The sequence below is a fragment of the Mastomys coucha genome, unplaced genomic scaffold, assembly GCF_008632895.1.
Source record: "Mastomys coucha isolate ucsf_1 unplaced genomic scaffold, UCSF_Mcou_1 pScaffold7, whole genome shotgun sequence".
NCBI classification, from domain to species: domain Eukaryota; kingdom Metazoa; phylum Chordata; class Mammalia; order Rodentia; family Muridae; genus Mastomys; species Mastomys coucha.
In genome coordinates this window covers 74041326-74059620 of record NW_022196913.1, presented here as the reverse complement: position 1 = coordinate 74059620, position 18295 = coordinate 74041326, and the positions used below count along the sequence as shown (strand labels likewise).

The 18295-nt window shown below is 39.2% G+C and overlaps 1 protein-coding gene across 1 annotated transcript in view; it reads left to right on the top strand.

Annotated features, from left to right (window-relative positions):
* Stk3 (serine/threonine kinase 3) overlaps positions 1 to 18295 on the top strand; it is a 249173-nt gene that overhangs the window by 117356 nt on the left and 113522 nt on the right. Inside the window, exon 8 of the mRNA XM_031359209.1 lies at positions 8884 to 9009. Within this exon, the coding sequence (XP_031215069.1) occupies positions 8884 to 9009 (126 nt within the window). The remainder of the gene's footprint in view (positions 1 to 8883; positions 9010 to 18295) is intronic.

The window sequence follows — 18295 nt, the reverse complement described above, 5'->3', positions numbered from 1 at the left end:
CCACCACCTCTCCCTCCTCCTCCCCCGCCTCCTCTTCTTCTTCCTCCTCCTTCCCCTCCTCAAAGCTTCCCAAAGCTGCTGAGTCTCAAGACTGCTCACTAAAGATTGAAAACATGGAGATGCACTTAACTCTTGTGTGTTTTTCTTTGTCTTCTATGTGTTCCCATGTCCGTTGTCTTGTGAGCTCTTGCTGTTGGTTTTATCTTCTGGTGATTTCCTTGTGCCTCTTGACTCAGCATTGTCCTTTGACTTCTGGCTCCACTCTAATGTATGTAAATTCAAGATCCCTAAACTGCTTGGAAAGATGATTATATGTTACAATTGCTAATTATAAGGTTACCTGAGTGACATATTTTATCCCTACTGTAAATAAACTCTGTATCTAAAAAACCAAGAGGCGTTTTAAAAAAATCTGTGAATTTTAAAGCAAAAAGAAATAACTTAATACTTATTTAAAAAAAACCAAGTTTGTGGAACTTTTTCTTCTTAACAGAATTTCCTCAGAACCCTCAACTAATAAGTATTGCCTCACTGTATGCTTGTAGGTATATCTAAAGTGTGCCTACTGTGTGGCTCACAGTATGTCTACAGTGTACCTCAGTGTGTCTTACACTAACAAATAATTTTCAGATGCTTCTAACTGTTAAATGGTAAAAAAATTCAAGCCACAGTTCTTGTAAAAAAAATTTCTTGAGCCGGGCAGTTGTGGCGCACACCTTTAATCCCAATACTTGGGAGGCAGAGGCAGGCGGATTTCTGAGCCTGGTCTACAGAGTTGAGTTCCAGGACAGCCAGGGCTACACAGAGAAACCCTGTCTCGAAAAACCAAACCAAACCAAACCAAACCAAACCAAACCAAACCAAACCATACCAAAACAAAAAAACAAAACAAAACAAAAAAACCCTTCTCGAGCTACCATTAAAAATAAAATAAAATTGATTGAAGGCTCCATGAGACAGTCTGAAATGCTTTTCTTAATTAATTAGTTGATTTATATACATTGCAGCTGTTGCTCTCTTTCCCAGTCGCTCCACCCCACCCCACCCCGCACAGTTCCTCACCCCATTCTCCCTCCCCCTTGCCTCCGAGTGGTTGTTCCTCTCTGCCCCCCTCCAGTTTATTTGAGTTTTGAGTTACATACAGATAGAATTTCAACTTAATTTGTTATGATTAAGATGGTAAATTTGGGCCAGTGAAATAGCTCTGAGCATGGACAGGCACTGCAGTGAGATAGCTCTGAGCATGGACAGACACTTCTCTGACCTGGATGTGTGTGCTCTGGCATACCCATATACATGCCCTCCCCAGCACATTAAATTAAGGGGCCCAATGAGATGGTTGGCCCAAGGACTTGAGTTCCATCCCTAAGATTCACATAATAAAAAATAAAAAATGAAAAACAATTGACTAATGCATTTATTTTTCAAGGCTATCAATCTTCCAAAAAAATATTAAGCAAACAAATCAAGAGCTTCTTGGTGTCATTATTCTACTGAACATGTGACGCACACATTAGAGACACAGAAGGAAAGGGAGGTCTGAAAGAAAAAGCCATAAAATATGATGGTGAAAAATAGTTTGTCTGGAGACGAATTTAATTAATTAATTAATTAATTAATTAATTCTGTCATTTCTAGATTTTTTTTCCTATGGTAAAAATCTTTTTTTGTTTTTAAGTTAGAAAGGATGGAAGCACTTAAAATATATCAATATAATTCCTTAATTTTGTGGAGGTTATTGTAGCCCAGAAAAACTAAATGACACATTGAAGATCACATAGTAAACCAGTGATTATTTTAGATAGATTTCATTTGTCCAATCCCCATTTCTTTTGAAAATATTTTAATTAAATTTATTTATTTACATCAGGGTGAGGATACATGCAGCACACATGTGGAGTCAACAGACGGACAACTTGTGGAACAATGTGGGTTCTTGCTTTAAACTCAGATCTTTAGGATCGATGGCAAGCACCTTTACCTACTAAGCCATATTGCCAGGCCTAAGCTCTACTCTTTATTTTTTTCGACTTTCTGCATGGATCGTAGAGTAATTGTTACTTATGCCAACAGTATTTGATTATGTAATTTAATGCTGGAGTATCAGTTCCCATGGTGTATGACTTACTCTTACCAGTTCCAGTAAGATATAGAAGCAACTTTACCCTCTTTTCTGACCCTCCACTAGATTATAATTGCCTTAAATATTTCCTTTTTGTAGTTGAGAGCCACATCATTTCTATAATATTTACTTTAAACATAAACCTTAATTGAGGAAATTCAAGAGAAGAAGGGAAAGTTATTATATTTACCCTATTTTTGTTCTTTCTGTTGTTTGTCTTCCTGATGCCTGAAGGTTCCTTACATCATTTTCCTTGTTTACAGAACTATTTCAAGTGTACCTTTAGAAGTTTGTGGTAATTTTCTTTGTAATATTTTGGTTTGAAAGTTCATTTTCTTGCATCACTTGAGGATACATAGTTAGGGACCTCACTTGTTCCTGTTGGAAGAATCCTGGAGACTGGCTAGCTATTATCTCACCTATTTATTTTTCCACCTACCTGTTTACGTATCCATTCATCCAGTGTGTGTGTGTGTGTGTATGTGTGTGTGTGTGTGTGTGTGTATGTGTGTGTGTGTGTGCCTATCTATCTATCTATCTATCTATCTACCTACCTACCTACCTACCTACCTACCTACCTATATCCCTTCCTGCAGTGTCAAAGAAGATCAAGGGAGGGATGAAGGCTTGTTAGTCTTTGCTGAAAGTGAGCTCATTCTTGTGTTTTTCCAGTGGCCTATATTGACACTGGGATGGCCATTTAATATGGTATTCAGTATCATACCAAATACTGCTAGTAGTTCAGATCTTCCACAGTGGCTCTTCTCCAACAAGGAGGGAATGGGGTTGCGTATTACTACCTGTGAAGATCTAAGCCTAGGATTTCACATGGGCATTACTGACACTTTCCATTTGAGGAGGGGATTCTTTACTTTGTTGAGATGTATCTCCTATGTTAGCAGTTGGTTGTTTCATCTCAGTAGAAAACCTGGACAGTTGAGTAGGGCCGAAGTCTAGATTTCCCATCAACTTTTGCCAGTGGAGTTGTGCCATAGTGTTCTCCTTGGTGCTTGCCTCTAGTGCAGCTGTTTTCAACCTGTACATCACTCCATTGGGGGTTGAATATCCCTTTCACAGGGATTGCCTGAGATCATCCTGCATATCAGATATTTATATTACAATTCATAACAGCAAAATGCAGTTATGATGTAGCAATGAAAATAATTTTATGTTTGGGGTTGTCACAGTATGAAGGTCATTTTTAAAAGGCCACAGCATTAGGAAGGTTGAGGATTGCTGCTCTAGTAGAATGGTCGCTGCCTAAAAGTTTTCTATTTATCTGTCCTCTGGCTGTTTGGCTTAAGAGACCACAGTTTTGTAGAGGCCTTAAACTTTGTGACAATTGTTATTTGTGGTGTACCAAGTGGGTGGGGGAAATCTCACAAAGCCCTACCCCTAGATTAATAGGGAATTAATGGCTGCTGATAGAGGGAGAACCAGTATTCTCCAGGGATGAACCCCAATAGCTTATCAAACTCCCAGTGGTCAGCCCTAAGTAGATATACATGTGTGAACAACAGTGAATGAACTCAATGTGTGTGTGTGTGTGTGTGTGTGTGTGTGTCTTTGTCTGTGTCATGTCTGTATATCAGCAATAATGAACTCTGCAGGTATGTGTGCATGTGTGTGTGTGTGTATGTCTGTGTCATGTCTGTGTATCAGTGTATATCAGCAATAATGAACTCTGCAGGTGTGTTTGTGTGTGTATGTATCAGTAGTAACAAACTCTTCAGGTTTTGTATGTGTATGTGTGCATCAGTGATAGTTAAATATGTGTATGCATATCATAATAATTAAAGAAAATGAGACCATCAAATTGAAAAAAATGGGAGTGTGAGATAATTAGAGGTTGGGTGGGGGAAATGATGTAAATATAGTACTTATATGTGAAATTCTCAAAAACTAGATAAATTTACAAATTATGATAGATTGCTTTAAAGGTAATTTCTGTTTTTTTCTTTATTAGCTTAGTTCTTTTATAAATTATTAGGTAGTTCTCTCTCTCTCTTTTTTTTTTTTTGGATTTTTTTTTTTTTTTTTTTTTTTTTTTTTTTTTTTTTTATGTATGTGAGTACACTGTAGCTGTCTTCAGACACACCAGAAGAGGTCATCCAATTACAGATAGTTATGAACCACCATGTGGTTGCTGGGAATTGAACTCAGGACCTCTAGAAGAGCAGGCAGTGATCTTAACTGCTGAGCCATCTTTCCAGATCAACTTAGCTAGTTTTCCTTACCCACTTTTGGTTTAATTTTTTAGTTCAGGTACATTGAGAGACAGAAAAGCTTTGCTTCCTTTTAGAACTTGGTATTTCCCTTTGTTGTTGTTGTTTATAGGTAGACTGTATTAGGTATGTGTTATGGAGATGAAACACTGACCAATATAATGTTCTAAGAAAATGACAGTATCATTTACAGATTTACAGTATCATTTTTAGGATTGTCTACTTCAAAAGCAGTAAATTGAAAAAAATCACCTGAAATTGTCAATGTATTACAATAATATTTATGAATATAAAATAAAGAATTCTAAATCCTTTTTATAAATTAACAAGTTATTAGAATATGGGGAAATTTGTCAGTAGTTAAAGCAAGAAAACAAGAAATATGTAAACATTAATTAAAGAAACTGACACCAGTCTATTTATATTTATGTGGGTTGTAATAATATGTGTATATGTATGTATGCATGTGTATGAGGGTGTGTGCCTGTGTTGTGTGTGTGTTTCTGTGTTTGTATCACTCCTATGACCCTGAGTGATACGGTATGTCATAAAAGCATTTATTCTCCTGAATTAAGCATTAGCATTAGGTGGATTTCAAAAAGTGTTCCAAGAATTTAAATTTAAAATAAACTATATATCTTCAAAAGTCACTCATTGCTCCAGCAGGTAACCAGGTGGGCTCACAGCAGACCTTCATCTTTACCTCTGCTCCTCCAGAGCCAACTCTTTGTCTTTTTTCCCCTTTTTTATGTTGGTGATTTTATTTATTTACATTTCAAATGTTACCCCCCTTCTCCATTTCCCCTCCACAAACTTCCTCTCCTCTCCTCCATACACCCTGCCTCTGAATGTGTTCCCCCACCCGCCCCCCTACTCCTGCCTCAGTGATCTAGCGTTCCCCTATTCTGGGTCATCGAGCCTCCACAGGACCAAGGGGCTCCTCTCCCAGTGATGCTAGATAAGGTAGTCCTCTGCTACAAATCCAGCTGAAGCTATGGGTAACCCCTGTGTATTCTTTGGTCGGTGGTTTAGTCCCTGGGAGCTTTCAGGGGGTTCTGGTTGGTTGATATTGTTAATCTTCCTATGACGTTGCAAACCCTTTCAGCTCCTACAGTCGTTGCCCTAACTTCCCCATAGGGATCCCCATACTCAGTCCAATGTTTGGCTGTGTACATCCACATCTGTATTGGTCTAGCTCTGGCAGAGCCTCTCAGGGGGCAGCTATACCAGGCTCCTGTCAGTAAGCATTTCTTGGCATCAGCAATGGTGTCTAGGTTTGGTGTCAGCAGATGGGATGAATCCCTAGGTGGGGCAGTCTCTGAATGACCTGTCCTTTAGTTTCTCCTCCACTCTTTGTCCCTACATTTCCTTTGACAGGAGGGATTCTGGATTAATATTTTTGAGGTAGGTAGGTGGCCCCATCCCTCAACTGGGGGCCATGCCTATCCACTGGATATGGCCTCTACAGGTTCTATCTCCCTTTTGTTGCATATTTCATCTAAAGTCATCCCTGTTGGGTCCTGGGGACATCTTAGGTCCCTGGCATCTGGGACTTTCTAGTGGCTGACCCCAATTCCCTATCCCCCCACTGCTACATACCTACTTTCAAATTCCTAACCCTCTGTACTTCTCCCCCATCTCCTCGCATATCTGAACTAGCCCCACTTTTTCCTCCCCCTCTTTTCTCCCTCCCAGATCCCTCTCTCCCTCTACTTCCCAGAGATTATTCTCTTCCCCCTATTGTGTGTGTGTGTGTGTGTGTGTGTGTGAGACATAGTATCTCTTTGTATAGCATCTAGATCATCCTTGAACTTAAGATCTCCCTGCCTTAGCTTTCTGACTGCTAGGATTGCAAGTGTGCCTCCATGCCTAGCCTGCCAGTTTCTCTTTATTGGTCACAGTTGTATCTGTAGCAGTTATTCAGAGAAAGCAGGAATACGACTGGAATTAGACAGATAAAGATGTTTGAGGTTCAGAATATTTAGCTCTAACTGGAGCACTGTAGTCAATTTATAGTAAATGATAAAAAGTTAAGATACATTTTGGAATTGAAATATAGCTATGGTTTAGTGTTGGCTTAGTTTTCCCTGAGAAGATAACAAAATATAGTCCAGGTTGAGATTTTTATCTTTTTTTTGAAGGCTGTAATTCTATTGGTTCTGTTTTTATAGTTCTGATCAGTTAGTTCTGTTCACACAGGTTTAATGTCCCCACCTAAGATGCTGGGAACCAAAAGTATTCAGTTCTTCTAGATTGGATTTGAATATATATGTACCCTTCAAGTTGAACATCTCTTAATCAGAGCATCTGAAGTCCAAAGGGTTGCAGAATCTCAAATGTGTGGCTGCTGTGTTGTTTAAATCTTTCTCTATTCTACTTCCCTTTGCTCATGTATCCATGGGCTCTTAGGGTAATATCTTGTTGCCACCAAATATTTCTCCTTTTCCCATCAAATTTATATTTCCTCTCAATTTTGGGAATTGCATAGCCCAGATCCTTAATAATTCATACCTGTATCTTGCCATTGTATTTTATTAGTAAATTCCATTGTAAATTATAAATTTATGGTCTCAACATTTTTCCTATATGTTATCTTCTTATTTGTTTATTAAGACTGGTTTCACATACAATCCAGGCTTTTCATACTAAACACTTGGCTCAGTTGCTTTGCTGTTGACTCCATCTTAGGCTCAGAGAACGTTGGACAGTATTGCTGACTGGGTGATGCAGATCATCCTACTCCGTTCTCACCATACGACTTTGTCTTTGCATCTTTTTCATTCTCTTCATATTGTGAATACCTTATCATTCTGTGAGGCAGATTGGGGCCACAGGAGACAGCCCCTGGGACCTGGCATATGCTAAGCTTGCAATCTACAGCAAAGCATATTCCCAGCGTATTCTTCTGCTTCTGCTTTTCTCTTTTACCTGGGGTTTGTGCTAAACCATCACCAGTATAACTTGTATGGCAAACTGTAACTTTAAACTACATATTTGTCTTCCTAATTTTAGGTGATAAATTCCTCAAGGGCAGTACACATTTGTTTGCCCCATCCTCCTTTTTAAAGTGGTCCTTCTACTTATGTTTATTCTCTTTGGGCACTTTTATTCTCTTTTATCTTACAGTTTATGGAAGTTGTATTGCAAGTACCCTATAGCACAGAAAGAAGAGGTCATGGAGAAGTATATGCTCAGGACTTTATGGGCCCTATGCCAGGAATGGCACATAGCACTGGAGTTCATACTCACAGTGAAAACTGAGTTATGAGTGAGTACTGATAACCAGCTGGAAGGGAAGTGAGGGCTCTGGGCTTCCTTCCCTTAGTAGTCAGGAGGCCTCTTTTGGTAGATGACTAGGATCCTTGAGGATTTGTCAATAGAGTGTACTTTATCTGATGGTGAGTTTAACTATCCTAAAGAATTAATTAGGACTTTCAAATGATGGGAAGATTTTTACTCATAGTCATTTTTCCCCCTTATTTGATAGTTTTTTTATTTTATAGTTTTATCACATAGTTTGTTTACCATGTTAAAGCCCCTTCCAGGTGCCTAATTTTTCATCATTAGATTTTTTTGTCTGAATATATTTTTGTGTTCTATTAGACTTTATTAAAATGCACAGGGCTGCTTTCCTCTGAAAATATATACTAGCAAATAATTATGAACATTGCATTTTGAAGCTAGATTATTGTCTCAAAATAAGTTTATCTGTGCCATATATTTCTTCTCCCTACTGTCTCTTGTGCTGTGCTCATCAGTGAGATTTAGGTCCACTCCGGCTGATGAGGTAACTTACATAGGAAAGGCCGTTGCTGCCAGGTATGATGCCCTGAGTTTAGTCCTTGGGACCCACATGATGGAAGGAAAGAGCTGACTCCTATTAGTTGTCCCTAACACACACACACACACACACACACACACACGAACACTTTTAAAATGTAATTTAAAAGTAAATTTAAAAGACTTTCCTTTTACTTATTAAAAGTAAAAGATATAAAATAATAACTAATCATTTTTAGATCAGGAAAGTAAAGAAAAAGCAAGACTCAGCTGAAGCAGTAGTTAGGCAGGTATTTCTCTGTCTTGGTTGTAAGTGAGTAAACAAGTCAAGATGCAATAGAATGAGATGGGGTGAAAGTAGCGAGGTTGGTCCTCTTTGCCGATCAGATTGTTAAGATTCATTAAATTCTTTAACAGTGCTAAAATAAGTTTACTTTTAATCGTAGTCATTAATCATCTTTAAATATTTGAAATACTTTTACCACCTAATGCCTACTTTTAACAATTATATCTTTAGGATTATAGTCTTTAATATTATATTTTTGTGTGTATGCTTAGAATGTTTTTGAAAGTAAGTGAACTAAAAAGCATTTTTCCTAAAGCAAACAGAATGCTATTTTCTTAATCAATGTATTAGTTGTAAGTAAAATAATTATTTTAGTGTATTATCCTGGTTAGTAGTTAATGGGTGTTTTAATATTGTTGGTTATGTACCAGAAAAATCTGATTTTATACTGTTTAACTCTGTCTTTTTAGCATCCTTTTATCAAGAATGCAAAACCTGTGTCCATATTAAGAGACCTGATCACAGAAGCCATGGAAATCAAAGCCAAACGGCATGAAGAGCAGCAGCGGGAGCTAGAGGAGGAGGAAGAAAACTCGGTTCGTAATTAGCCTCAGGACGTTGATACTTTAAATCATCTGGCTCATTTATTTAAAAAATATTTAAAATTTTATTTTGTTCCTTAAAATCTTTCAAGAATAATACTTGCTAATTTGATACACAAATGATGTTCAGATATTTCTTTTGCTCCCCTTTCTGGTGATAACCAGTGATTGGTGGAAACTAGAGTTGATTCAGAGGAGTTTATAGGCACTTCACACCTTGAACTTTTATCACATTTTCGTGATACTTTGATTAGGGGCGGGTAGTTCCTTGCCATGTCTTTCTTTCCTTTATATTTGTTTTGATTCCCTGATAGTACATTTTGGTCTGCATATAATATATTGTGATATTTGAGAGCAGTACCAAATGCCCTCTTGTATCTCTATGCAGAGAGCAGACTAGTAGAGTAATAAATCCTACTGTGAAGGACTTTGGACTTGATTGCTCTGGGGCCAGGATTTTCTTGCTTCTGGCTTTTCTTCTGGAAAGGTTCAGGTTTGGATGTGTTAAAGGGCATTTTAGGTAGCTGCCCTCACCTGTCCTCTAACTCTAAATCTTTTTGTTAGTTTTCAGTTTCTGTCTTGCTGTTGTCTCTTGCCCCATGTTTCCTCATTGTCTGCATGGGTCTGTCCTTATCATGTCTTTACAGTTTAGAGGTGTTTCAGAGAAGGCTGAGTATAAATCCACATGTTGCTTTTTTTTAACCCCAAAGATGGGAGGAGAAAGACCAATGACCCAAATCAGTGTGGCCAAATTAACTGAAGCAAGCGTTTTTTTATTCGTGTGCATGCACAGGCTCCCTCCCCCTACAGTCATCATTGGATGTGAGGAAGACAAGACTTTTATTGCTCAGAAGTAGGAGATTTCCAAATGGGGGCATTTGGTGGGGAAATAGATGGGATTGCAGGAGCTGAGCAGAACTATGACAAGTTAGTCTCCCTGAAAAAAAAAGACATTGTTGCAAGGTGGGCTTCACAAGTGAGCCATAGCAAAGTCATCATGGGTGGTCAGAGAAACAAAGACATGATTGCCATTCTTGGAACAGGCAGTACAGAACCATTTGTAGGTAAGGTTACAGGCATAGTTCAGTTTTTGAAAAATAGAGGTTTGAGGAATGAATCAGGAATGAATCTGGTTTGTCTTAACCACAGGTGGCTTTTAAGCCTAAGATGGGGCAGGCTGGTTCTTCAGGTTCTTCAGCTCCTGACACTTTAATTGGATGTGCTTGCCAGTTATTTATTTATTTATTTTAGATATTTTAAGTTTTAAATAGTAAACTTATAATATGGTAATACTTAATAGCTCTTTATAAATAATTCTATAGAAAACTTTGTTTATTTCAATGATTAAAACTTTTTTGAGTGACTTTTGTGGAAGCACTGTGAGGTCATACTGGCCATACTGGCCACCCGAACTCTAGGTAGGCCTTCTGCCCATGGACTATCCCTACTTAGTGTCTACTCCCAGTGGCTCCCCTCCTCTCTATCACCATATCCCAGTCCCCAGTTCTGGTAGTAGACTCCCATCTGGGCAGAAACTCCCTGCTCAACCAGAGGCCACTCTGTATCCAGAATACCAGAGAGAAAACAGAAACAAAAGGGGAAAAAAAAACCATCTAAAAAAGACAGACTCAGAATCAGCACCCTATAATCACCCCAAACCCTGATGCCTAGATGCCAGTGTAAGAGCATGATCAACAACAGCCAGGGCGATGTCACCACCAGAACTCAGCTATCATACTACAGCAAGCCCTGAATATTCCAACACAGCAGAAGCACAAGAAAATTACCTCAAAACCAACCTTATAGAGATGATATAGGTCCTTAAAGAAAAAATGAATAAATGTCTTTAAGGAACCAAAAAAAGACAAATAAATAAATTGGAGGAAATAAATAAATCCCTAAGGAAAGCCAAGAAAAATAAGCAGTGAAGGAAACTAATAAAACTGGCCAGGGCCTGAAAATGGAAATAGAAGCAGTAAAGAAAACACAAACCGGGGATTCTATAAATGGAAAATCTAGTAAGTGAACAGGAACTACAGACATAAGCATGTCTAACAATATAAGAGATGGAAGAGAAAAATTCAGGCATTGAAGATATGATAGAATAAATGCATATATCAGTGAAGGAAAATGTTATGTCTAAAATATCCCTGCCACAAAACATCCAGGAAGACTGAGATGTTATGAAAAGGCCAAACCTAAATGTAATTGAAATAGAGTAAGAGTAATCCCAGCTCAAAGACCCAGAAAGCATGTTCAACAAAATCATAGAAGAAAATTTTCCTAACCTAAAGAAGAAAGATGCCTGTAAAGGTACAAGAAGCTTACAGAACACCAAATATATAGGACCAGAAAAAATCCCTTGCCTCAATATAATAAAAACACTAAAAATACATACAAAGAACAAATATTAAAAGCTGTAAGAGAGAAAAAAGCAAGTAACTTATAAAGGCAGACCTATTAAAATTATACCTGACTTCTCAGTAGATACACTAAAAGTCAGAAGGGCCTGGACAGATGCCCTATAGATTGTAAGAGACCACAGATGCCAGCTTAGACTGCTATAATGTCTTACTTAGGATTTTATTGCTGTGAACAGACACCATGACTGTGACAACTCTTATAGGAAAACATTTAATTGGAGCTGGTTTACATTTAGTCCATTATCATCATGAAAATGGGAAGCACAGCAGCATGCAGGCAGACATGGTACTGAAGAAGCAGCTGAGAGTTCCACATCTGGATCAGCAGGCAGCAGGAAGTAACAGTGACACACTGGCTACACTTGAGCTTCTGAGACTTCAAAGCCCACACCCTAGTTACCTACGTCCTTCAATAAAGCCACACCTACTCCAGCAAGGCTTCACCTCTTATTGCCACTCCCTATAGGACTATGGGGACTGTTTTTATTCAAACCACCACATATATCCTTCAGTCACCATAGACTGAGAAAACAAAATATTCCATGATTTAAACCATATCTATCCACAGATCCAGCCCTAGAAGGGAAATTCCAACCCAAGGAGGCTAACTATAGCCATGAAAACACAGGCAATAAATAATCTTACACCAGTAAAACCAAATGAATGGACACACACACACACACACACACACACACACACACACACATACCACTACCATCACCACCACCACAAACAACAACAAAATAACAGGAATTAACATTTATTGGTCATTGATATCTCTCAATATCAATGGACTCAGTTCCTAATACAAAGACTAACAATGTATGTGAACTAGGGAATGTATCTTCTGCGTACAAGAAACACTCTTCAACTTCTAAGATAGATTATTATTTCAGAGTAAAGGGTTAGAGAAAAGATTTTCTAAGCAAATAGACCTGAGAAATAAGCTGGTATGGCCATACTAATATCTAATAAATTAGACTTCAGACTAAAATTAATCAAACGAGACAAGGAAGGACACTTCATGCTCATCAAAGGAAAAATCCACTAAGGTGATCTTTCAGTTCTTACTATTTATGCCCCAAACTCAAGGGTACCCACACTTACAAAGGAAACACTATTAAAGCTTAAAGCACACACTTACCCTCACACATTGATAGTGGGAAACCTTAATATTCCACTTTCACCAATGGACAGGTCATTCAGACAGAAACTAAACAAAATTCTGGAGCTAAAAGATGTTATGAACCAAGTGGACCTAACATATCTACAGAACATTATACCCAAAGTCAAAAGAATATACCTTCTCAGCATCTCGTTGTAACTGGGCTTTCTCACCTCCAGCATGTTTCCTGAAATAATGACTCTGAGACTAACTATGAATTAATGCCTAGGCCACAACCTTTGGCTTGTTCCCTATTTAGCTTATAACTTTATTAACCCTTTTATTCTATTCTATGGATGTCACATGGCTAGTTACCTCTGCTCAGTTTCATGTGTCTTTCTCCTCGTAGTACTAGGTTAGTCTCTTCTAACGATTGACTCAGTTTCTCTCTGCCAGCCAGAACTCCTGCCTTCTATTTCCTGCCTCAGATAATTGGCCATCAGCTTTTATTGATAGGTGATGCTTCCATACAGTACACAAGCTATTCTTTTTACATCTTATGGAACATTCTTTAAAATTAACCACATACTTGGTCATAAAACACGTCTCAACAAATAAAAGAACATTGAAATAACTCCCTTTATTATATCACACCACCAGAAACTAGAAACAACCCAGATGTCCCTCAAATGAAGGATAGATAAAGAAAATGTGGTCTATTTACACTGTGGATTATTAATGACATCATGAAATGTACTTCCTTTCTCCTGTGTCTGCTTCAGTTAAATGTTCCTTCCTGAGTTTGCCTTAGTCTTTCACCTATGTCCACTTCAGGAAAACACTCCATCACATATTTGCCCCAGAAAAACACCATCCAACACAACTGACTTTCCAAAGAACCCTTGTGTTTCCACTTCAGTTTCTAGTGATAATTTGCTATACTCATGTATCGTTGCCTCGCCAAGTTGTCATTTGAGAGGCTTCATCTAGCAGCTGATGGGAACAGATGCAGACACCCACATGCAAACACTGGGCACAGCTTGGGGAATCCTATGGAAGAGAGGGAGGAAGGATTGTAGGAGCCAGAGTCGTTGAGGACACCACAGAACATGGCCTACAGAATCAACTAACCAGGACTCATAGGAGTTTACAGAGACAGAATTGACGGTCAGGGCACATGCATGCGTCCGATTAGGTCCTCTGAGTGTATGTTACATGTGTGTAGTGTGGTGTTCTTGTGGGACTCCTAACAGTGGTGGTAGGGTATCTCTGATCCTGCCTGCTCTTGGGAACCTTCCCCCTTGATATGAGGGTTTGTCTATAGTCTTATTGTAACTTGCTATGCCGAGTTTGATTCATATCCCTGCTCTTGTTTTTGAAGGGAAATGGAATGGATTTGGGGAGGAGAGGTGCTGGGAGAGGGAAATGGGAGGAGTCAAGGGAGGGAAAACTGTGGTAGGGATGTAATGCATGAGAGAAGAATAAGCTAAAAACAACAACAATCAACAAAACCTTTTTGAATACCCACAAGTTAGTAACATTTTCCTTTGTCCTGCCAGATTATAAATTAAAGTTATCCAAGAAAAGAGGGCAAACCTCCTATAGCATTAGAAAAATAGTTAAACAAACATGGAAGAAAGTAAGGCAATTTTTACCAAGATTTTAGTGATAACAGTAGAGACATGATGCTGTCTTTGAATGAGTGGCAATTCTCTTACAAAATAACTTGTTCTGTGTTGTGGAGTAGTAATATCTTAGCCTGTCCCCAAGTCTATTCTTCCATAAAACAGCAGTAGTATAATGCCAATGCTAATTGATGTGATTAACTTAACATCTGGTTTGTGGAGACAAGGTTGTTGTTTTGCAACTCTTATGTGAGTCAAACTTACCTTGTTTCCTTTGCCTCATGACAGTTGTGGACTCTTCTTTTGGATTTGTTACTCTTTGGGGGATTCATTTGGCTAAAACTTACTGAGACAAGGTACCAAGGATTGGCTTTAGGATATGGCAGAAAGTTTGGATAGATATTTTGTGTCCCACCTGTGTTCAGTGATAACTTCTTTCATGACACCTCCTTTTATTATTTCAAAGTTGAAAGGCTTTTTCATCCTGGGGCAGATCTGTGTGGCCAGCTTTGACATTATATTAGCTTTTAGCTCGGAGCCACTGTGCTAGCTAGCCACCTTTACCATTTCTAGTCCAGATGCTTGTTCAGTCCTTCTCTGATCATTGGGCTGATAGGACATAGTACAACTTTAACATTTGATCATTGAGACTTTTTGTAAAGATAAATATTGAAGTAAAAGTTTGCTACTTTTAAATTTCTAGAACTTTGGAATATATTGTATTGAGTTGCTTTAAGAATATATTTTATATTCATACTTATGCCAAATATGGCTCTTACTTTTTTATTGAGTGAATGCAGTTTTCAGGAAATATATGAGTTATAGAAATAATGAAAGTATTTTTCCACATTTAATTATTTTTTCTATATAGCTCAGCTTGCTATAGTTGTAGGGCATCAATTTTCAGTGAGTTTGGGAAATACAATATTTGAGAACCAGTTCAAAATAGATCATCAAAAGAATTAAAGCTGTATACACCTGTAAATGTGTACTTACCCTTTAAATTTTTTTATTCCAGAAAGGTTGTGAGAAATGTGCTTGATGAGAAGGATTCACCAAGTTTTTATCATCAACTCACATGTTTATGTCATGACTTGTGGTCAGTGTCACAGCCCAGTCAGCTTCCTTATCTCCTTCTCCCACTGGCTCCTTCCTGACGAGACCCTCCTACCATCATATCTTTTTGTGTGTGGTCTGCTAAGTTTAGTTACTATTACTTCTCTGAGTCTGGGTCACACGGATGAATATCTGTAGCTACACCCTCCCTCAATAACACTAATTACTAGTAGGCCTTCTGGTAGACAAAGCTCTCATGGTCTCTGTCCTCACCAGTGATGAAATGGTAACTGGCTCAACCTTGTACAGACTGTACAGATCCACGTGGCTACAGGGAGTTTCTGTGTGCACTGGTGTCTGCGGCAGTGTCGTGGTGTCCAGTCCGCATCCTTTTGTTGAAGGGTTCCCAGCCTGGCCTCTTACAGTATTCTCCCCTATCCTTCTGTGATGCTCCCTGAGCTTCAGAGGTGTGCTGTAGCTTTCCTAGTTGCTGCTGGACACTTCATATCGCTTTGGTTCGTTTTGAGTTTCTGCATTAACTACTACCTATTTTAGAAAGACTAAATCTCTGATGAAGGCTGGACAAAGAACTACTCTGTAGGTATAAGCATGAATATTTAGAAGGCACTTTGATAGCATGGCTTTTATCAAAACACAAATAGTAGATTAACCCTGAGGGCCTTTGCGCTGCCTAGTGAGGGGCTCCTGAATAGGCTATAGGACCAGGCATGAGCTGTCTAGTGAGGGGCTCCTGAATAGGCTATAGGCCCAGGCATGAGCTGCCTAGTGAGGGGCTCCTGAATAGGCTATAGGACCAGGCATGAGCTGTCTCCCAGAGACTGCTTAGTGATTCCCGTAGAGTCATACGACTGTTTTCACTATAGGGCATGTTTTGCCTGGTAGGTCGTTGTAGCCATAAGCTTTACAGCTGATTAAGACTGTTAAAGACCTTTTGAGAACAGAAAGGCTAGCCAGCGTGGGAAGCTTCCACCTCAGCTCCAGCTTGATGTCTGGAACCATGACAGTGCTTTGTTCAGCAACATAGCCATGTTCTGGTGGAAGCAGAGAGCAATGGAATTATTAAAAGTGCTGGAATTATTGTACAGATTTTTAAAAATTAATCATAGTACAAACATAGATTTTGTTGTTTTTCTTAATTTAATTTTACTTTTTACTTAGTCACTTTACAACCCGCTCAGTGCTTCCCCCATCAGTTACCCCCTCACACAATCTTTCCCCCATCCTCCCCTTTCTCCTCTGAGTGGGTGGGACCCCCTGAGTATCTCCCCACCCTGGCACTTCAAGTTTCTACTAAGCTAGCAACCTCCTCTCCCACTGTGACCAGACAAGGCAACCCAGCTAGAAGAACATTATTTCATGTGCAGGCAACAGCTTTTGGAATAGTCCCATTCCAGTTGTTCAGGACCCACATGAAGATCAAGCTTTACATCTGCTACAAATGAGCAAGGAGGCCTAGGTCCAGTCTCCCTATGTTCTTTGGTTGGTGGTTCAGACTCCGAAAGCCCCAAGGATCTGTTGGTCTTCCTGTGGAGTTCTTATCTTCTTCTGGGCCTGCAATCCTTCCTCCTATTCTTCAGTAAGAGTTCCTAAGCTCCATCCACTCTTCAGATGTGGGTGTCTGTATCTGTCTGAGTCAGGTGCTGGGTGGAGCCTCTTAGAGACAACATGCTCCTGTCTGCAGGCACATCAGAGTATCATTAATGATGGGAGGAACTGTTGCTTGCCCATAGGATGGGTCTCAAGTTGGGCCTATTATTGGTTGGCCATTCCCTCAGTCTCTGCTCCATCTCCCATGCCTGCATTTCTTGTAAACAGGATAAATTTTAGGTTGAAAGTTTTGTAGGCAGGTTGGTGTCTCTGTCACTCCACTGGGGTTCCTGCCTGACTACAGGATGTGGCCTCTTCAAGTTCCATATTCCCAGTGTAGTGAGTCACAGCTAAGGTCACCCTGATTGATTCTTGGAGACCTCTCTTATCCCAGGTCTCTTGTTTTGGAGATGCCCCCCACCTCCTCACCCCCATCAGTTACAGATCTCCCTTCATTCTCATGGCCATCTTGCTATCTCTTCTGTCCTTCTCCACACCTGATCCTGAGCCCTACTTCCCCTTTCTATCTCCTCTCTCTCCTAGTTCCCTCCCTCTTATGACTATTTTATTCCTCTTCTATGTGAGATTCATGCATCCTGGTTTATACTTTTCTTCTCTTTTAGCTTATTTGGGAGTATAGAATTCTATCTTGTATTTTATGGCTTATATCCACTTATAAGTAAATAGATATGTATGTCCTTTTGGGACTAGGCTACCTCACTCAGGATGATATTCTCATGTTCCATCCAATTGCCTGCAAAATTCATATCTTTGTGGTTTTTTTAATAGCTGAATAGTATTTCATTGTAGATGAACCACATTTTCTTTATCTGTTCTTCAGTTGAGGGACATCTGGGTTGTTTCCTGTTTCTGGTGGCTATAAATAAAGCTGCTATGAACATAGTTGAACATGTGTTCTTGTGGGATGGTGGGGCATCTTTTGGGTATGCCCAGGAGTGGTATAGCTGAGTCTTGAGGTAGAACTATTCCCAGTTTTCTGAGACACCACCAATTTGGTTTCCAAAGTGCTTGTCCAAGTTTGCACTTCCACCACCAATGAAGATGAATTCCCCTTGTTCCACATCCTTGCCAACATGTGCTATCTCTTGAGTTTTTGATCTTAACCATTCTGATGGTTGTAAGATAGAACCTCAGATTTGTTTTGATTTGCATTTCCTTGATGACTAAGGACTTGAAACATTTCTTTAAGTGCTTCTCTGCCAATCTCAATTCCTCTGTTAAGAATTCTCTGTTTAGCTCTGTATCTCATTTTTTAAATTTTTTTTGGTGGGGGTGATGGGTTTGGGTCTTGGCGAGACGCGTCTGCAGACACCAGGCTTAGACAGTTCCATGTGTAAGAGGTTTAATTGGGGAGTAAGGGGATAGTGGCGCAGGAAGAGAGAGGGGAGAGAGAGAGAGAGAAATGGAGGAATTGTCTCATATATACGGGTTGTGACATAGTA